Source organism: Stenella coeruleoalba, assembly GCF_951394435.1.
Source record: "Stenella coeruleoalba genome assembly, chromosome: 16".
In the NCBI taxonomy this organism is placed as follows: Eukaryota; Metazoa; Chordata; class Mammalia; order Artiodactyla; family Delphinidae; genus Stenella; species Stenella coeruleoalba.
This window is the reverse complement of record NC_137162.1, coordinates 76,478,610-76,500,574: the sequence shown is the minus strand read 5'-3', so window position 1 is coordinate 76,500,574 and position 21,965 is coordinate 76,478,610. Positions and strand designations below refer to the sequence as shown.

The following is a 21,965-nucleotide window of genomic DNA, read 5'->3' as shown; positions in this document are numbered from 1 at the left end:
TAAATGATTAAAATTTAAAACCAAACAAATAGAATAATATAATATATAACTCCATATAAAGCAGTACAATTTCATGACCTCTGATTTGCAAAATGTTTCAGGTCTTTTTTGAAATTTTAAAATGTATTTTTCAAAATATAGACGTGAGTCCATATTTCTCATGTTCCGACTACCAATTAGACAGACCTGTAAAGATATTTATAAAATACTCTGTTTAAGAAGGACTTGGAGTCTTTAGGGATTATCTGTGGCATACTAGAATAAGAGCTAGGTCTCAGGGGAGATGTGTTTCCTGGGGCCCAGCAGGCAGACCTTCCAGGAAGGGTGTTCATCATAGGAGATGAGTCATGTGCCAGTCAGGGAAGATGTGAGTTCCCGGAATTTTAATAATAATACAACAGCGACACTGATGATAAGAACATCCTATTATGTGGTTCCAAATATTAAACTGGGTATTTTTCACAATATGTCTCATTGAACTCTCCCTCCTTTGCCTCAAGTAAATATTATCACCCATCTTATTACAATTTTACAGAAGAGAACCAGTGAGATTGCATAATTCCCCAAGGAAGCACAGCTAATAATGCGAATCAGGAATCACAGCTGAGCCTGCCTGGTTCCTGAACCAGGCCCATGCCACCTTTAGGGTTAGGGCTGTAGATTAATTCCAGATCAACCCATTGATGGCAGTGAGGCTTCAAATTAGTGCCAGGCTTGATCTTTGGTGGCTCTAGGACTAGATGAGTCCAAGTCTGGACATAAGAAGGTCTTCTGTACCTGAGGCTTGGCAGACATGGGCACACACGGATGGGCAATCTGATTGAGACCTCAGCTTCAGAACTCAGTTTTATAAAGATCCTTTGCTTTCCCAGCTAACTAAATGCTCTCTATGTAGGAAATCACTTTTCCCAAGATGGTGGCCAACTGTTGCCGTTTTCTCTGTTACTTCTGTCGTATAAGTAGGCAGAATCAGAAAGCAATGTTCGATCATCTCAGTTATTTACTGGAAAACAGCAGTGTTGGTCTTGGTAAGTAAATTATGACTTTCATTTAATCTCTAAGGTGAAAGGGATTTACATATTGGATTTTAAAATTAAGCTTTAATGTAAATTAAGTTGGATTAGTGCGATACGTATTGCATTTAGAAATTGAATTCTAAGTGAAAGTTGTTTTTTTACATGGAATTCATAGTTGCAGCGCAGTTCAGGTTTTGTTTCATCTTTGTTTCAATTAACAGCCTCACCAGCTATGAGAGGTTCAACGCCACTGGACGTGGCAGCAGCCTCGGTGATGGATAATAATGAACTAGCCTTAGCTTTGCGGGAGCCAGATCTGGAAAAGGTAAACAGCATCCCTGCCCCGTGTGTCTGTGTGAATTACACTTGTTCATAGTGTTTCTCAAGATATTTAAATGTAATTATACTATAGTTATAATTATTATAATTATAATATACTATGTATTATAAATATGTTACACTTACATGTAATATTATAAATTATAAAGAACAAGAAATTTGAGATAAGGTATTTTCTCTGATCACGTGCATTTTTCTTTGGAAAGAGAATCAACTTACTCTATATTCTTTTGTGTTTTTGTCCTTTCCCGGTAACCTGCTGTCACTTTTGCTTGAATCATACAGTTTAGATTTCTTAAAAGAAATTGCTTTAACATCTTATATATACAATTTATATCACAGAAGTTTGCATATTACAGTGCAAGGTATCATTGATATACTGAAGGCCATGCACTCTAAGCATATTAGGCCACATATATGTTTACCAAAATATGGATAAATTTCCCACATGTTTTAATTGCAGTTGCATTCTAAGTGGTCTTCCTGATCCCTCCCTTGCAGCCAGAGTGAGTCTCTTGAAAGGATCATATTAATCCTCTGCCCTGAACTCTCAAAAGACTTCCTACCTCACTTTGAGCATACACTTAGAGGCATTGCAATAGCTCCATCCAATCAGTCTTAGTTCATTTCCTGCAATTCTCCGGGTCTCTCTTTTTGCTCCAGCCACGCTGGACCCCTTGCTGTCACTGGAACTTGCTAGGTGTGCTCCTGCCCTAGGGCCTTTGCCCTTGCTGTTCCCTCCGTCTGCAATATTCTTCTGCCAGACGTCCTCATGGCTCTTTTCCAGACATCCTTTCAGTCATTGCTCCAAAGCCACCTTCTTTTCAGTTCTTCCATGTCCGTGCTATAGTTTAAATATTTATGGTTTAAAATTACATTTTAATATAAATATATTTTACTAAAATCTGTATATTTATGTATTTATCAAAATCTACTCCTTACCATCATGTAAGGCCAGTGAGTACAGGGCATTTATTTCTCGCTGCTCATTGCTTTTTCCCAGTCTTAGCATTGGCACTGGGTAGATGCTCAACGCATAGTTGTTGAAAGCGTGAAAAAGTGAACTCTCCCCCAAACCCTCCGACATGACAGTCAACTGTCATGAAGCTTTGCATCTCTAAATAACCTCTGAAGAATTTTCTCCCATATATAATTTGAAATGTTTTTATCTACACACTGATAAAATAGCTAGTATTTTTAAAAAGTAGACAATGCTGAACACTGAGTAGGCTTTGGAGCAACTGGAACGCTCATCTACTGCTGTTGCGATGAAAAATGGTTAAGTCAGTTGGAAAGCAGTTTGGCATTATTTTTAATAAGTTAAATATACCTAACATAAATATGCCCCTAGCCTTTCCACTCCTAGGTAGTTACTCAATAGTAATACAAATATATGTCCACATAGAGATGTGTACATGGATGTTGATAATGGCTTTATTCATCTGAGCCCCAAATTGGAGACAGCTCACCAGACAACTGGTGAATGGATAAACAACACTGGGATATTTCCGTAAGTAGTGAGATGCCATGATTAGGCTCTAAAAAGGAATGAGGGACTGACATGTACTCCAGCATGAATGAATCTCAAAATCGTTATTCTGAGTGAAATAAGCCAGGCTCAGAAAAGCCATAATGGATGACTGCATGTATCAGTGTCCTAGAACATGTAAGCTAGTTTGTAGTGGCAGAAAGCAGGTTGTCAGGACCAAGGTTTGTAGGGACGGATGGTCTGCAAAAGACACGGGGACCTGAGGAGCAATGGAGAATGCTCTACATCTTGGTGTGGGTTCTTACAGATGGATAAATCTCTCAAAGATCATTGAATTTATACTTTAAATAGATCAATTTATTATACATAAATTATACCTCAATAAGGATGATGTAAAATATTTTTAGCTTTATTATTTATTTATTTTTAAGCCTGGTTTAGCTTGTGACTGAGCTGGGTGTAGCTTATTTTGTTTGATAAGTTGCTCCTCCAACCATCTGCTACCATTGATAGTGACTTCTTTTGGGATTCCTTTTTTTTTTTTTTTAGGGATTTCTTTTAAAACTGGTTCTGTTATGAAATCTTACATAGAGAACCAACATTCACAATAAGACAGAATATTTTAAAAGGCCAAGCTAAGCAGAAATTTTAATGTGTTAAGTTTAACAAAGCAGAAAGGTTGGTAGTATTCTCCCAAACTTAATAGACAGTGAAACCGTGGTTCAAGATGATACACTAAGTTTCTAATGCAGGTCAGATTTGAACCCAACGATATTTGACTCTGAGCTTAGTTTTCTCCACTTCTCTAGGTGTCCTCTCACACACACCCCTTGCCCCATTACACTGATATTTTATTTTGGAAATAAATTCACTTCTTTAAAATATCATCGTATCTCAGATGGATCTTTCACTATCTCAGATGGATTCAGGTTTTATACCGGGCCAGAGGCCATTAGGCATTTTTGAAGTTTATCAAATATTATGACTCTTGTAGGTAAAAGTCTCAAATGATACGAAATTTAGGAATATTTTTCTTTCATAGAGTTCATTCATAAACATTTTTACTATGATAGCACTTTGTTACAGTTTGTCAGTATTTCTTAATTCTAAGGTTTTACTAAAGGGGGTTCATATAGACGGTCATGAGATTAAAAAGAACTTGCAAAAATGCATTCATTTTAAACCATCCCTTGATAATAACATTTACCATGTCTAGTGCAAGTTTCTAATGAGTATATCACCCAAGGGATAACGTTTTTGTTTATCACCTTGTTTTTGCAGGTAGTGCGATATTTGGCTGGTTGTGGACTGCAAAGTTGTCAGATGCTGGTGTCGAAGGGTTATCCAGACATTGGGTGGAATCCAGTTGAAGGAGAGAGATATCTTGACTTTCTCAGATTCGCTGTCTTCTGTAATGGTAGGATGAATCGCTTAGGGTCTTTTATGGTCATTATTAAAACTGCCAAAAAACTAGATGTATAAAATAATGAGGCATCGCAGCATTTTCACGAAGGAAGTAGATAGTAGTAAAGAAATTGAATATTTTATAATCAGTAGGCTTTTTCACAGTAATAATTTATTTTGTAATATTTATTTTGATCGTGATGCTGGGCTTTCATTATTAAATAAAAATTTGTAGGCACTTACATTCTTGCTGTTTTTATAATTAGACTCTAATAATAGCTAGGATCAAGACTTCACTTCCTATAACAAATTAACAAAAATGAATAGTTTATACCTCCATCATGCTTTTCTTTACTTGGAAAATTTTAAGGGCAAGAAAAGAAGTTTACTGAGTCTTCTGAACAGAACACTAGTAATTTGGATGCAACTTTGGCTCTTCTACTACTTTATTAGGTTTTAGTTATTTTTCTTTAAATATAAGCAGATTAGTATAACATTGTTTGCTCAGAACTTCCATGTAGTCAACGTTTGCTTACTCCTGTTCCCCGTTTGATCTTAGGGGAAAGCGTGGAGGAGAATGCAAATGTCGTGGTGAGATTGCTCATCCGGAGGCCTGAGTGTTTCGGTCCTGCCTTGAGGGGGGAAGGTGGGAATGGTCTGCTCGCAGCCATGGAAGAAGCCATAAAAATAGCTGAGGATCCTTCTCGAGATGGTCCCTCACCAACTAGTGGATCCAGCAAAACCCCGTAGGTCGAATATGCACACTCTTAAGATTAAATGATACCACTTGACTTTTAATTTTACAAAATATAATTTGCGTTCTCTTAATTGCAGTATAATTCTCTGGTACTCCGGATTTCTTCCCTTGATAATGAAATGTGTTTTGAGAGAAGGGATGGAATTTGCTGCTGGAATAGGGTGAATGAGCAAAGAGGGACCTCAGGAAGATGGTATGGATTTAGTCGAAAAAAACTTAGGTTGTAGGAGGAGATGTATTTTGTGAATTTTCTCAGGGTTCTAGGGAGCAGTGAGTTCTTACAAATGATGGGAGGTGAGCCTTTGAAATTAGAATAGAGTTTACTGGGAGGCTAGCTGGAATGAGTTTTCATGATAATAGTAAGAGAAAGAGACCTTTAGCAAGAGGATGGGGACTTAACTAAACTGGTGTGTTGGCAGAGAAAAGGGGATGTTGTCACCTTGGGGAGTAAAATGCTTTATTAAGGTCTTGGTGACCAGGGAGGCAGCGACTACCTTACATTTCTCCATAGTCTTTGTTGTGAATACTTGATTCCAGCAATAAATTCATCCAGGCGTGTTGCTTCCTTTTTTTCCTTCTTGGGCCACATCACGTGGCATGCAGGATCTAGTTCCATGACCAGGGATCGAACCCATGTTCTCTGCAGTGGAAGCATGGAGTCTTAACCACTGGACCTCCAGGGAAGTCCCAGCTTCCTATTTTTGTAATCTATGGAGCTGAGTGTCCTGCTAGGGGCCCATGCAACCACACTGCTAGTACCACTGGTAAAGATATAACATAGGGCTTATTGGAGGCAATTTTCCAAGCAAAGAGGTAGTCCTGCAAACCCTGGTTCTCCCACTTAGAGACCTGGCGTAAATGTTCCATCGACAGCAAGGCCAGGGTTCCAGGCTGGGAGCGCTCCAAGAGCAAGTTACATATTTATCAGTTAACTGTTGAGGAACTAGGAATCCCTTAGTTTTTCTAACAAATGGAAAATATACCAAGAGATTGCTGGTCGAGTACCACCTGAGTGAGTGTGCAGCTGAGGACCTTGGGAGCAGCATTGCTTGCAAGGAACGATATTGTCAACAGGCCTTGCTGTTACTCTGCAGACTGCTGAGTCCAGCTGAGGCAGCTGTCGGCCAGGCCACTAAACAAGGAATGACACGATCTTCCAGGGCCATCCACATTTGTCTCTCATCAACGAGATAATGAAATATTTATATTTTTCATGTTGTATTACTTGGGAGTGAGTGGGTGGGGCAGAGTAAAGAGAGGTGAGTAAATGAAATCACGTTTATGAAGTACTCTGGGCAAATCACCTTACTGGGTGCCTTGTATATGTCATCTTATAGGACAGACCTTTGTCACCCTTTCTCTAAATGTATGCTGTTGACAAAAGTAAACTTACCAAGTTCTTCAGTCAGTTATTTTCTGTTAATATCTTGTCTGCCAGTAGAAATGAGCAGAATCCATCAAATTCATAATTCCTCTTTTTTTTCCGTTTTGAAGGAATCTTAATATTAAAGTTCCCACAGATGCCTTCTTGGTGATAGAATCTCAAATCTTGTCTTTAGCCCATTTTTATTTTCCTTTTTGAAATGTCAAGCTGTATATTAAACACATATGTGAAAAGTGTCAGAAGAAGCAGAATTAATTACCGTACTGGTCCCTTTCCTCTGAAAAGTATGTAATAAATCTGAAACGTCATTTTATTATCTCTTTTGCTTTTCTTTCTGTTTCTTTTGAAAAATCCACGAAAGTGATACAGAAGAGGAGGAAGATGATACCATCCACATGGGGAATGCCATCATGACATTTTATGCAGCTTTGATTGACCTGTTAGGACGCTGTGCTCCCGAAATGCATGTAAGTGCCGTGGGGTCCAAGAACAAAAATCCTGGCTTATTCCTCTTTGTTAAGACATCCGTCACTTGCAAAAACCACAAAAGTATCCAAAACCATCAATCTTCATGCTCCATTAAAAATAATTGCTGCAGCCTCATTGCTGAACAAGTGTTTGTTTAGTTGGAAATATCTTCTTGGTTACAAAAATTAGTGATGAGATTTCGTTATGAGTCATTAATAGACTAGTCAGTTACTAATATATCTCTAAAACTCATATAAGCCTCCCCACACTTTAAGAAGGAAAGAACTTATTTTTCCTATACAGTGTCCTTTCCTGTTTTAGTGCATGCAGAAAGCACCACTCCTACCAAGGGTTGTTTCCTTGCTATATAATATTTAGTCCTTTTGAAGGAGCTGCTACATGCTGGCCACTGGTTTAAGGGAAAGTGGGGCTGGGAGCAGGTCATGGGAAAGGAAAGAGCTATGTAGACCCTATTGATTAGAGTTTTCATAAACTTTTTGACCAAAAGGTAATTGAAGTTCATGGAACGATATTTACTTTTACTCTGTAATACATTCTGCTATTTTCTACTTTATTCTAATCTATTCTGCTTTCTTCCATTATATTAATTTAAAAAATGCTAGCCAGGGTCCATAAAATTAGCTTCATGATCTGTTGATGGGAAACAGCCAGAGTCTGAAGCACATTGACCAGTCCTGGGGAAGAAAGCAAATACACTTCTAACTGCTCTGAGCATGAAGCCAAAGTGACTGTTAGTTACAACACATCACCTTTCTCCCTACCCTTCGAATCTATGTCTTTTTTTGTGGGGGGGGGGGGTAGGAGGAGCGGGATTTGCTTGTTTGTTTTTGTCTCTTTCTCTCACACCCATAGGTTAAAACTTTCTTGCTTTCTGGATGTAATCGTTTGTTGTGAACAGAGAGGAATCGCAGGATGGAGAAATATTAGAATGTTAGAAAACCTGGAGTTTGAGTTTTTGTAACGACTTAACTTGCTATCAGTGAGATTTTCATTATAGTAAATGGGAATAGACTATCAAAAATTTGTGTGCTGGAAGGTCATTGCAGAGAAAAAACTTTATGCCCACGATATTCATTCTTTTCCTGTTAAAGTGGAAAATCAAAGGAACCGTGAGAGAAATTATGCTAATAAATAGAAGATTTCTGTTCTATTATATTAAAGGGAAAAACAACCAAGTGACTTAATAAGGGACTAACCTTGGCACTTCAGAAATGTATTCACCTTCAACAACTATTAATTGAGGACTTCCTAGGTGTCAGAAATTGTGCTTCTGTTTCACACTCTGTGGTGAAGGAACAGATGTGTTCCCTGGCTTTGGAAGCTTCCAGTCTGTTGCAGAGATGGGCTGAGATCCTTGACTATGTCAGGTCCACGATCTTCATAGATACTTCATTAGCCAGTGAAGGTCTAAAACACCTGTTAGGATCCATGTTCACCATTTTCCCCAACATTATAAACCCATCCTTGGGAGAAATCAGGGTAGAATATAGGTGGATATACAATGACATTTTTATCACAAAACAAAAAAGGCTAAACCAGCCTAAATATTAGTGTATGTTCAGAACCTAAAGATAATAATTTTTCCATTAGTATTATTGCTCATGTGATGGATAGATATTTATATGTAATTTGGGGGGTTAAGCATTCACAGACTTATCAGTCTTAAAATACTTTAATACCCCAGAGAGGATAAAAACTATTATTCTGATGAATATACCTGTTGGCCTAGACTGCAGCATGTGACTCAGTGTGTGCTGAAGTCAATGAAAATTGTGTGGCAAGTAAATATCTGTCTGTAAGCCTGAAACAGCGCTTTGTGAGAGAGTTTCAACTTTATTATTTATTTTTAATTAAAAAAATTTTTAATTAAAGTATAATTGATTTACAATATTATATTAGTTTCAGGTGTACAACATAGTAATTCAGTATTGTCATAGGTTATACTCTATTTAAAGTTATTATAAAATATTGGCTGTGTTCCCTGTGCTGTACAATATAACCGTGTATCTTATTTATTTATACATAATAGCTTATATCTCTTCATTCCCTACCCCTGTCTTGCCCCTCCCCCCTTCCCTCTCCCCACTGGTATCCACTAGTTTGTTTTCTGTAACTGTGGGTCTGTTTCTGTTTTGTTATATTTGTTCATTTGTTTTATCTTTTAGATTCCACATACAGTGATCATGTACAGTATTTGTATTTCTCTGTCGGACTTATTTCACTAAGGATAATGCCCTCCAGTTCTACCCATTCTGTTGCAAATGGCAACATTTCATTCTTTTTTATGGCTGAGTAGTATTCTGTTGTGTGTGTGTCTGTCTATCTATATATCTATATAGATATAGATAGATATAGAAAGATAGACGCATACACCACATCTTTATCCATTCTTCTGTTGATGGACACTTAGGGTGCTATATCTAGGCAATTCTGCTATGAACATTTGGGTACCTATATGTTTTTGAATTTGTGTTTCTGTTTTCTTTGGATATATACCCAGGATTGGAATTGCTGCATCATAGAGTGGTTCTATTATTAAAGAGGCCTAACTTTATATAATGAACAGAAAATTATTTTAGACTTGGATTCCCATTCTTCCAATTTTCTAGATAGAATTAGAACATTGATTTCACACAGTTATTCTTTGTTCCTTTATTTTTCTGCCTGTAGTTGATTCATGCTGCTAAGGGAGAAGCCATCAGAATCAGGTCTATTTTGAGATCCCTGATTCCACTGGGAGATTTGGTGGGAGTAATCAGCATTGCTTTTCAGATGCCAACGATAGCCAAAGGTAAGGTGAATTTCCATTCTTTGTAATTCAGTAGGTCGTGGATGGTGTGATGTTTTCAATAAGATCATCAGTACCCACGGTTTCTTTCCCTGCAGCATAGTTACACTACATAAGTTTCTTTTAAAAAATGAACTACATCTGTATCATTCTTCTAGATTCCACACATATGTGTTAATATACAATATTTGTTTTTCTCTTTCCGACCTCACTCTGTACGACAGACTCTAGATCCATCCACATCTCTACAAATGACCCAATTTCATTCCTTTTTATGGCTGAGTAATATTCCACTGTATGTATGTTAACACATATATGTGAAATCTAGAAAAATGATACAGATGAACCAATTGGCAGGGCAGGAATAGAGAGGCAGATGTAGAAAACGGATGTGTGAACATAGAGGGATGAATTGGGAGATTAGGATTGACATATATACCCTACCATGTGTAAAAAAGATAGCTAGTGGCAACCTGCTGTATAGCACCGGGAGCTCAGCTTGGTGCTCTGTGGTGACCTAGAGCGGTGGGGTGGAGGGTGGTGTGAGGGAGGTCCAAGAGGGAGGGAATATATGTATACATATAGGTGATTCACTTCATCATACAGCAGAAACTAACACAACATTGTAAAGCAACTATACCCCAATTTACAAAATATATTTTTTATAAAATATTTTCTACATGCATTGTTTTTAACCAAGCTCTGTTTCCAAAGAGATTTTAAGTCTTCTTCAGGTGACATTTCAGTTTCCAGAAAAGGGAAATAAGCATCTCAACTGTTTTATCTAATGTCTCTCCTAGAGTTCTTTGGTGCCCTGTTCTTCTCTTTCTTGACAGCAACACCTTAATTCACTCTTTTTGATAGTTTTCGTGGTCACTTTCTTATAATGCTTTTTTTCTAAAACAATGGTCATAGGTTTTGACTTAGTGACTTAAAAATTGCCAGTGTGTTGAAAGAAGTGCCCTTTTCAAGACTGAGGAGAACATTTTGGAAAGATTTGTTTCTCCCCATTTTCACTCAACGTTTATCGTTCTTTTACAACATGCCATCTTTGGTTGAGAACTGCTTGTGAATAATTTTCCAATGTTAACTCTAAAGCATGTAAAATAAAGTCAACAGACTCTCCATATAAACGCCCAGAAGCTGTGATTCCTTACAGCCCTGCTTGCGTTAGGTTGGGAGGAGATGGGAGGGCCCAGCTCAGGAAGGATGGAGTGAGGAGCTGATGCTTTACTGTGGAGGTGGTGATAGGGCCCCGATTCTCCCCCATGCTGAGCCCCTGCACTAGCCCAGACTACAACAGAAATGGCACATGGCCTGGGCCCAAGGCCTAATTCCCTGTTGGTAATTCACTCTCTGCCTCCCATAAAACAATTTAAGCAGTTACTGAAGGCACCTAAAAGATATGTTAGGTCCCAAATTATACTTTATTCTCCCTTTTTCCAATGGCAGTTTTGCTCTGTTTTCCAGAATTGATTGGATATTGTTACATATATCATTTTTATACAAACTTCTGATTTTAGAACGAAAACACATTTAGATAGGAAGTACACGTGATGACCCTTTTCTTTCATGAATTATGCCCAGAGAAGATTAGCTGTCAGTACCTCAAGTCTAGAATGAGGGGACCACTGTGTAATGGCAAGCAGTCTACCCTACTTGCCGGCCGTATTGTTAGGAAGTAAAGTTTCGTGTTGGCTAACCTTACACACCCACATCTTCAGGTGACACAAACAGCCATGATAACTGAATACCCATTCTAAATTTAGGGAAAGCTGGACCTTAAAAATTGTCCCCTAGCTTTTTGTCTTCCCCATTTTAGGCAGTTTCTTTTTCTTGTGTATAAACAGACTCTCCTCGTTTACCTTCTTTTCACCTTACTTCTAACTCGCATTCATTTACTTAACTAAAATATCTTGTCGGGCTTCCCTGGTGGCGCAGTGGTTGAGAATCTGCCTGCTAATGCAGGGGACACAGGTTCGAGCCCTGGTCTGGGAGGATCCCCCATGCCGCGGAGCAACTAGGCCTGTGAGCCACAACTACTGAGCCTGCGCGTCTGGAGCCTGTGCTCCTTCCTCAACAAGAGAGACCACGACAGCGAGAGGCCCGCGCACTGCGATGAAAAGTGGCCCCCGCTTGCCGCAACTGGAGAAGGCCCGCTCACAGAAACAAAGACCCAACACAGCCAAAAATAAATAAATAAATAAAATATCTTGTCTTTCCCCTACGTTCTGAGCCACAAAATTGACACTCTCAGGAAAAAAGATAAGAATAATAACAGTGACACAAGGATTAGGGAATAAGAAAATGCTAGCCTTTACGGTTAAAATCAGTAATAACAAAGAACCAAAAACAAGGACTGTAAGAGTGTCCAGATGTCCCTTTCAGAATTGCCCCAAAAGTCTCAATATACCTCCTTTTCCTCCAGTTATCTGTCTTTACTAGTCTTTAAGATTTTCCAAGTTAGTTTCTTTCCTGTCCTATTTAGTTGAGTTATGGTAACGTTATGACTTTTTTGTCATAAATATGCAGTATAATGTCTACCTGAGGATTTAAAGGATTTTTTGTGAACTATCACAGTCACACTGAAAACTAATTTTTAAAACACCATCTACTGGTCATTGTTAAATTGATGCTTTTTTTTTAAATCTTCTTTCTTTTTATGGAGAATGTAGACAGAAACTTGTATGTTTTTATTTTGCTGTGGTATGCATTAAATCAACTTTTAAAACTTAAACCATCAATATTTCTTCTTAGGTTTCAATGACAAGTCAGTTGTTTCTTTAAGCATCACCAGCTATTGCTGATAATTCCTATTATATGTTCTGTATTTAGTATGTGAAGTTTGCCTCTAAACATTAGTACCCTGCGCCTCAGTATTAGCTAAGGACTTTCTCATACATTTTTTTCCTAGGCCGTGAGTTTTATTTTTAATTTTTATTTTATATTGGAATATAGTTGATTTATAATGTTGTGTTAGTTTCAGGTGTACAGCAAAGTGAATCAGTTATACATATATGTATGCTTTTTGAGATTCTTTTCCCATATAGGCCATTACAGAGTATTGAGTAGAGTTCCCTGTGCTATACAGTAGGTCCTTGTTGATTATCTATTTTATATAGAGTAGTGTGTGTATGTCAATCCCAACCTCCTAATTTATCCCTCCCCCCACCCACCTTTCCCCTTTGGTAACCATAAGTTTGTTTTCTAAGTCTGTGAGTCTGTTTTCTGTTTTGTAGATAAGTTCATTTGTATCACTTTTTAGAATCCACATATAAGTGATATCATATGATATTTGTCTTTGACCTACTTCACTTAGTATGATCATCTCTGGGTGCATCCATGCTGCTGCAAATGACATTATTTCATTCTTTTTTATGGCTGACTAATATTCCATTGTATATATGTACCACATCCTTATCCATTCCTCTGTTGATGGACATTTAGTTTGCTTCCATGTCTTGGCTATTGTAAATAGTGCTGCAGTGAACACAGGGGTGCATGTATCTTTTCGAATTATGGTTTTCTCTGGATATATGCCCAGGAGGGGGATTGCTGGATCATATGATAGCTCTATTTTTAGTTTTTTAAGGAACCTCTATACTGTTCTCCATAGTGGCTGCACCAATTTACATTCCCACCAACAGTGTAGCAGGGTTCCCTTTTCTCCACACCTCTCCAGCATTTGTTGTTTCTAGACTTTTTGCTGAGGGCCATTCTGATGGGTCTCATACATTTTTATTATAATTATCCTAGCACTAGAGGGTAGCCCAAAATGATAATGAAAGAAGGAGGAGTTTAGAAAAAATAAGAGGCAAGTGTCTAATCTCAAAAGTAGATACTCTTTTCCTGCAGCTCTTGGTCCAGACAGGTTTGGGCAGATTGTGTGAGGTAGTCATTTTAGGTGGATGAATAATGCAGGCAGCACAGGGTAAAGCCAGTGCAGCTGGCCCTCCTTGGGCCAGTTCATTTTCCAGGAGTCTGAGAGGAGGCAGTTCATCAGCTGTATTGTGCCCAGTGTGTCTGAGGAGGTGGAGAGCATAAAGCAGCATGAGTCTTCATTCCCAGGCAGCTGGAGTTGCAGCATTCCTTAAGATGAATGTCCACCTGAATGAGTGTTTAAAAAACAAATCTTATTTCAAGATCAATGAGTTGCTTATCATTTCCTTAGGCACAGCTTTCTGTTAGAAGAATAGAATCCTATAAATTACCTATAATGTGATTTTTTAGGAGAATGGAACTGGAGTTTCATGTAGATTTTTAATCAAAAATTAGAGCATGCTGATTTAACGTAAGGATTAAATTACCTCGGGTTGGATTTTAAATCCAATTTTACTTAGTTTAAATCTAACTTTGCCAATGACTAGATGTGCCATTTTGGACAAGTTATTTAACTTCCCTAAAAGTCGCTTTTTATCTTGTGTTAAAGGAAGATAATAAGACCACCTTCATAGTGCACGTGTGAAAATTATATGGAAGTGTGTCTGGAACATTCCTAACATAATACCTGACAACAGCACAAATGACAAGCATTGTTATTCTTATTATTGTAATTACAGGAAGGAAGGTATTAGGTGTATTAGTTATTATTAATTATAAGGAATGGAAGTGATTTCGTATTAGTCTTCAGTCTAATTTCCTTTAAAACATTGTTATTTGTTCATTTTCATGATTCAAATATCAAATTCATTCATCGACTGTGAATGAAAACAAAAGCGTTGTGACTGTATTCTCTCAGGATGGGTATGGTCATGTATCATCTTTCTTTCCCTGGGTCCTTCTTTCTCCAACATTGCATCAGTAATAAAGATTCTGTGATAGTATTTGCAGAGTCTTAGAGTGTGTGGTCAGCAGCAATGTGGCATAATTATCACGTGGTCAAACAGAAAACAAGTTTGTTCTCCAGTATTTTCAGTGGGCACATAATTCCCTAATTCTTCATATCAGTGATCCCTTCTACGAATCTACAGAGTTATACTAAGGAATTCACTCCTCTGTATAGGCATCAAGCCTTGACTGTTGATAGAGAAAATAACATGTCTCTCAAATATGTTTTAAATGTTATTAAATGCTATTATGATGAATGAAACATCTTTCATTTGAAAGTCAGACTGGTTCCTGGAGTTTTGTTCATTATCCTGTAATTGTCTGAGCCATAAATATGTAAATGATGTAAATGTACCATGTTTATCACATAGGGTACATGAACTTTATTAATGTTTTATTAAGTTTTCAAGAGGTTCTTGTATTGAAATGAATGCAAACCTTACTTTACATTTTAGCTTTATGATATTTACTCTTAGTTTTACAGTTTGGATTTTGGGTGCCGTTTTGTTTCCTTCTCGGTATCTGGCATAATGCTGTGTCCTAATCTTATACACAGTTAACAAATGGATGCCCAAATAACATTTAAATGACCATGGATTTACACTGCACTGCCCTATTGCCTCAGCTAAGTCCCAGCCTTTGCTTGAGGGTAGTAGAGGGACAGAAAACCATTCACCAGATAACTTTATTTAAAACACGAGAAGGCTGGAAAGTAGCCATTTGTAATCTATTTCATTAACAACGATGTGTCACCTTCTCTTTTTTAGATGGGAATGTGGTGGAGCCTGACATGTCTGCGGGGTTCTGCCCAGATCACAAGGCAGCCATGGTTTTGTTCCTTGACAGGGTCTATGGAATTGAGGTTCAAGATTTCCTCCTCCATCTTCTCGAGGTTGGCTTTCTGCCAGATCTGCGGGCTGCTGCTTCTTTAGATACGGTAATGATCTGAACAAATGACTTCTGCAACTTTTAACTCTTCAACCTCTGCCATATGATATTTTTTCATAGATATGTTCATTCATCCATTGTCACCAAATGGTTATTGAGTGCCTGTTATATTTTTAGGCAAACATAGGGTAAACAGAAAGCAAAATAGACTATATCCTCAAGGAACTCACTGAATAGTGGAGAAAATGGACAACCTGAAGAGTAAGATAAGAATTCTGATCAGGTGCAATGGAAGACAATAGAAAGTTGATATAACCCTAATTTGGGAGGTCACAGTGGCTCCTGTTCACTTCGAAGTCAACATAAATAATTATGCATCTCAACAAAAGCAGTTAAAGTATTGAGCAGGTTTAGTGGACATTGTTGAGTCATGCCAATCACAGTATCCTCCCGGTGCCTTCATTTATTAACGTACATATAGCCACAAATCTGTCCTGTGAATCCAGTGGCCAGTATTGAGAATCTGCCATTATCAGTGTAAGTGTTCTACTATTTGAAACATTGTAAAATAAGCTGAAACTCTAAATGTTATTCTAGTAGCTATAATAATACCTCTTTTTATTCTCAATTAAATGAGTCTTTTTGATATCAGAGGAAATCAGATCTTGAGTTGTCAGTAGTGAAAGCTGTGAGAGGAGAATCACAAAAATGAAACTGAATTTTTTTGTTTTTTTGGTTGTGTTCATGTGAAATTCTGAACCTAAGTAGTATAGTTGATAACATGGTAGGACAATCAGCCTTTGGTTATTGATGCTGGTGGACATGAACAGAAATATAATTAATACTCATACATAGAATTCAGAAAGAATTTATGTATTTGAGATCTACTGTGAGAATAAACTCCTTTCTCTTACCTCTCCTAGTAAAGGGAAGCACTCACATTCTTTGATATCATTAGTGTCTTTATCTTTCATCTATCCTACCCTTGATATTTTATTTTATTAAAATTTTTTTTTAATTTATTTAATTAATTTATTTTTGGCTGCATTGGGTCTTCGTTGCTGTGCGCAGGCTTTCTCTAGTTGTGGCTAGCAGGGGCGACTCTTCGTTGTGGTGCGCGGGCTTCTCATTGTGGTGTCTTCTCTTGTTGCAGAGCACAGGCTACAGGCTCAGGGGCTTCACTAGTTGTGGTGCACAGGCTTAGTTGCTCTGCAGAATGTGGGATCTTCCCGGACCAGGGCTCGAACCCGTTTTCCCCTGCATTGGCAGGCGTATTCTTAACCACTGCGCCACCAGGGAAACCCCCAATATTTTATTTTAGAACATGAACCTCTGGGGCTCTTTGAAGAGATAGATATTACTTCATTAATTTTTATCTATTTATGAGCAATTGAAAATTGATTGTCTTTAGTGATAAAAAAGCATATGAACCACAGGTAAATCTGTAACAGAGGAATCCGTTTCCGTATTACGTACTTTTGTCGTTTTCTAGGTAATGAAAGTACACGTCAACTTGTGGATCCCTTTGAAAATTGTCTCCTGCCCAACACAAATGACTGTCTCCTCTCCAATTCCTTTCTAGGCTGCTTTGAGCGCTACAGACATGGCCCTGGCCCTCAATCGGTACCTTTGCACGGCCGTGTTGCCTTTGTTAACAAGATGTGCTCCTCTTTTTGCCGGCACTGAGCACCATGCTTCCCTCATTGACTCATTACTTCACACTGTGTACAGACTTTCTAAGGGCTGCTCACTTACCAAAGCTCAACGAGATTCCATAGAAGTGTGTTTACTCTCCATTTGTGGGTAAGTGGGCAATGAAGTCTATACCAAGTTTCTTCTTCTTTAAGAAAGAGAATTTAGTCTCTGGCCCTTGACAAATTGTTTTGAATGTTGTCAACAATTTCTGGACCATAAAATTAATTCATTTTATGTGCTGGGGTATGAGTCTTACCAGAGTGCCCTTGCTCCTGATCAAGTTCAGGAGTGTTCCTCCAAGACTCTCTCGGTATCTAGCCATTGGATACAGTGTTGGACCAATGATGCTATTCTGGATGTTGGCATGTGAGCTGTCGCCGGCCACGTTAGTGTAATATTAATAGATTCTCCCCTTTGCACTGTGTGATGGTTTTAACTCCTCTTCCAGAAGAGAAGAGAAAACAGAGACTTATTAAAGATAAAAATATATGTAGTATAATATTAAAGTATGACCTATTGTGACAGTGATGAAGACAGACTATCTCCTCCAGCCTGGAAAGCCGCTTCCTATAGATAGAAGTGTTTGAAGGTCTTACTCTGAAAACCAGAAGCATATCTTCTCCTTTTGAGGTTCTGACAGTCAAAGTGACAATTTCTCAGGCCTCTAGCTAGGATTATGGTTTCTTTCTGATGGACAGGAGCTCTTGGAGGTGAAAGCTTGCAGCCTGCCCAGCACATTGGTAAAGGAAAGGTTTTCACTCATAGTGGAATGAGTGTATGGGTGTAGGAGCCAGATGGGACTGAGGGAGGTTAAAAAAAAGAAAAAAAAAAAAAAAGGTTAGTTCATAATCTAATTTTAGTTCCCTGACCCCAAAATTCTGTGAAATGGAATCAAAATATCTGTCTCACTGACTTTTTCTAAATATTAAATGAGATGAAGCAGTCAGGATTGCCGACACAGTAAATGGTCACTGTGTGTTAGTTTTCTTTCCCTTTCTCCTCTGGCAAAATTTCGGTCTCAGTCTTTTTCTCTTCCTCTTGTTCCTACACTCCCTCCTCTTTCTGCTTCTGATCTGGGCATTGAAGACCCTTCCCACTCACTGGAGTGAGGGAAGAAGCATTTACTAAATTAGTAGCGACAGTGGGGTCTGCAGTTGTGAGTGGTAGCAAGGGAAAGAGCAGAAGAGGAACATCTCCTGTAGCAAATAAGGGTTGGTCCTCAGATCAGGGAGCTAGAGATGAGTTGGAAATGTAGCTTTTTACAAAAGTATGTAACTATTGGTTAATCTCTGGATTAGGAACACCTAAAATTAACATCATCTGAAGAGAGGTGTAGGTACAGTTTCTTGGCATGTATAATCTAGTCTAGTGAATTATTCTACTTAGTTTAGACATTATTAAATGTTCATTATTAAAATTAGCTTTGTTCCACCAGCCAATTGAGACCTTCTATGATGCAGCACTTACTCAGAAGATTAGTATTTGATGTCCCATTATTAAATGAACATGCAAAGATGCCTCTTAAGGTAAGTACAGGAAGTGTTTGTAGTCATTTGATTACTGGGTCCTCTGGCTTTGTTTCCTGTTACAATATGTATATCTCTCAGATACATCATGTTTGATCTTTGATGCTGGAAAATTTCTTCCAGTTATTGAAATGGGCATGTAAGTTATAGCTATGTGTACCTCAACCTAAAATAAACAAGTAATAAAAGACCAGAGAAATCCTAAGATTGGTTTACTGTAAATCAGTGGAAATAGAAATCAATGGAAAGAAAATGGGCCACAAGAAAAAGATGAACCAAGATACTCTTAGGCTGGAAAACACAGTAATAGGCCTGGCCTAAAGTATTAGCAACCTCAAGGCATAAAGAATAGGTTTGAAAAACAACATTTTCTAAGTTGGTAATCAAATGACAGTTTCCAAATATCATTTCATAAGGATCAAATATGATCTTTATGTATACGCAGTTACATTTTGTCACAGAGTAAAGTCCCTGACATTTTTGCTTCCCAGCTTTACTATTCTGTTCGTGAATGATCAAGTCTCATTCTGTCTTATTGACTTGGGAATATTTTCCTGTCATGTAATATACCAGTCCTGGCTCACGATTTTAAGGTATTAGGTGTGTACCAATGTGTCATCTAGTGGCATGGTCTGTGCATGGAAGTCATTGTCCTGTAGTGGACTTTTTATAGGTGACCACTCTGCTCTGCCACCTGGTAAGCATCATTTCTTCCTCATGGCCACCCAGTAATTGTGCCATGAAAAGAGGTTTAAGATAAAAATAAGCTGCTATTTTTTTTCAGCTGCTCTTACACTAAGCACACCTAGATACTTAACATAAACAATCTTTCTCTACAAAAAGTGATTTTGGTTTAATAAATCTAGAGAAATTGATGAATTATGTAAAGTAAGTTATATCCTTGCTGAAAATCCTGGTTTTTTTACAGTTATTATCATTTGCTTGTCATGCAAAATTTTCTTAATACAAATGAGCTGGAAAATACCTGAAAAAAGATATAGTATCACTTTATGTGGTAAAACTCTTTTGCATTATAGATATTTGCCTGTTACTCTAAGCAAATTAGATCTCAATATTTCATCATTTGAGATTCCTAAATTGTGTGTGTGTGTGTGTGTGTGAGTGTGTGATTCGTAAGTGTGAGGGAGACCAAACGAGAAGAAATATTTATACAGTAAGAGACCTAGTTAGCTTTAATAAGAGTAACACTCAATTTATTTTCCTCCTTAGCTATAGGAAAGAGGGTCCAAAAATTTACAGTTTATTCAAAAAATAATTTTATTTTAATTATTATTAATAATAATTTTATTAATTTGGCAAATAGTTGTGAATATTTTTCAGTTTATATACCCAGAATAAATGATCCAAAGAGCTACCGAATAATTGAAAAATTCCATCCATGTCTTTGAACTTCTAGTTTAGTCCCACAAAATATTTGTAGGTTAAAAACTTAAGAAGCAACATAGACCCTCAGTAAGAAAATAAATTACATCCAAAACCACCAAAGAGCTACAGATAAAGAAATTATGGAAGTAGGGCAGTTTAGGGAGTTTGTTTAGAGATGTCTGTTCTGAAGCAAATCGTAAAGTGTAATGATTCAGGGTAGGTAGAGAAGAAGCACAAATACTCAGAGGTATTGTCCCTTGAGAATGCACATTTTAGGTGCTGTATCCTCTGGGTCAGTGTGACATCAATCCCTCTGTTACATGCATGGATTCCACAGGATAACAAGTCATAAAATTGTAAGTAAATGATAGCAACTAAAGTAGAACTCAGGGGTACACAGATAACCAAACAACCTCCTAAAGAATTCTGTTCAAGATAATTTGTGAAATTGGTCATTTGGTCTTCATCTTGTGCTCAGCATTCAATTTAAGGAGACATCCTATATAAGATCTTAGTATTCTCCAAAAGAATTCATATGGGGTTGAGCAGTTCCATATCAGTTGGCCTTATCACGTGGCATTGGCATTAGAATGCCATGTGGGAGGAAATGGAAAATCTATACCATGTGTCTTTAGCTCAGTGCTCTTAGAATTGTTTTCCCACCTAGCTGCTGACAAATCATTATGAAAGATGCTGGAAATACTACTGCCTGCCTGGAGGGTGGGGAAACTTCGGAGCTGCCTCAGAAGAAGAACTTCATTTATCAAGAAAGTTGTTCTGGGGCATTTTTGATGCCCTGTCTCAAAAGGTAATTGTGGTTTTATTCGTATGATAAAACAACTGAAAAGCCATAGGGTCTTGGTAAGATAGTATTCCTAGTGGAATAGTGGAATGCTGTCTTTGCTCATCGAGACTTGACATAGTTTTATTTTTTCTCTTCATTTATAACAAATGTTGAGAATACAATTTATATTAACTTTTCGTAGTCATGATGGTAACATGTTCCTTGTGATCATAACATTTTCTGACTTTAAAATGGCTAAGCATTTTAGGAAATTATGCACATGGGTTGATCAGTTTCTGGTGCATTTGGACTTCTTTGGACTCAAACCCTCCCTAGTCAGTCACCTCCCCAATCTTAGAAAGCCTGAAGAAATCCTGTCAAATATAAAAATATAAAATATTAAATCTCATAAAATTATAATATTCCAGTGGCCTTACTGACTTTTCCCACTTTGCTGCTACGGAGATTTAAGTACTCAGTGCTTTATGTATGTGACATTCCCTTATAGTTGCCATATTTATAATGAATAGTTCATATACTTTCAGAAGACTGGAGTGTATTATTTTAGAGAAAATCAGAACAACATGCTTCGTATGCTTATGCTTAAATTATTCATCAAAATCAGTTTGAATTCCCAAAGGCGTTATCAGATGACTGGAATAGTATAACCAAGAGTTTACTGCATAATAAGGGAAGTTTATCTGTGATTACATTTGGTAGCTACAACTCAACGCTTTTTCTTGCTGAATTGCCTTGGGTAAACCCGGAGCCTTTTTGAAATAATATGTAGAAGGTATTTTGAGAAGCATTTACAGCTTTAATTTAAAATTGAACATTTAAAGTGAGATAACTTTTAAAATGGATAAACAACAATGTCCTACTGTATAGCCCAGGGAACTGTATTCAATCTCCTGGGATAAAGCAAAATGGAAAAGAATATTTTTTAAAAAAAGAACATCTAGATGTATATAACGGAGTCACTTTGCTGTACAGCAGAGATTAATACAACATTATAAATGAACTACACTTGAATTAAAAACTTTTTAATAATAAAGGAATTATTATTTTTGATTTTTAAAAAATCTACAAATACAAATTTAACTAATTATGTAATTAATATACAAATACCTCTCCCCAGAAATTTTGATTATGCATAGTATCTCCTGTAGAATTTCTTTCTCAGTACAGAATTT

General features: G+C 37.4%; 1 protein-coding gene across 3 annotated transcripts in view; it reads left to right on the top strand.

Moving 5' to 3' along the window:
• The window catches only part of RYR2 (ryanodine receptor 2), a 719,519-nt gene that overhangs the window by 508,260 nt on the left and 189,294 nt on the right, over positions 1–21,965 (top strand). For all 3 annotated transcript variants that reach the window (XM_079900749.1, XM_079900747.1, XM_079900748.1), the window contains exons 43-52: positions 896–1,028; positions 1,238–1,341; positions 4,126–4,261; positions 4,808–4,994; positions 6,751–6,856; positions 9,549–9,669; positions 15,261–15,430; positions 16,964–17,184; positions 18,512–18,602; positions 20,656–20,796. In XM_079900749.1, coding sequence (XP_079756875.1) covers positions 896–1,028; positions 1,238–1,341; positions 4,126–4,261; positions 4,808–4,994; positions 6,751–6,856; positions 9,549–9,669; positions 15,261–15,430; positions 16,964–17,184; positions 18,512–18,602; positions 20,656–20,796 — 1,410 coding nt within the window. The remainder of the gene's footprint in view (positions 1–895; positions 1,029–1,237; positions 1,342–4,125; positions 4,262–4,807; positions 4,995–6,750; positions 6,857–9,548; positions 9,670–15,260; positions 15,431–16,963; positions 17,185–18,511; positions 18,603–20,655; positions 20,797–21,965) is intronic.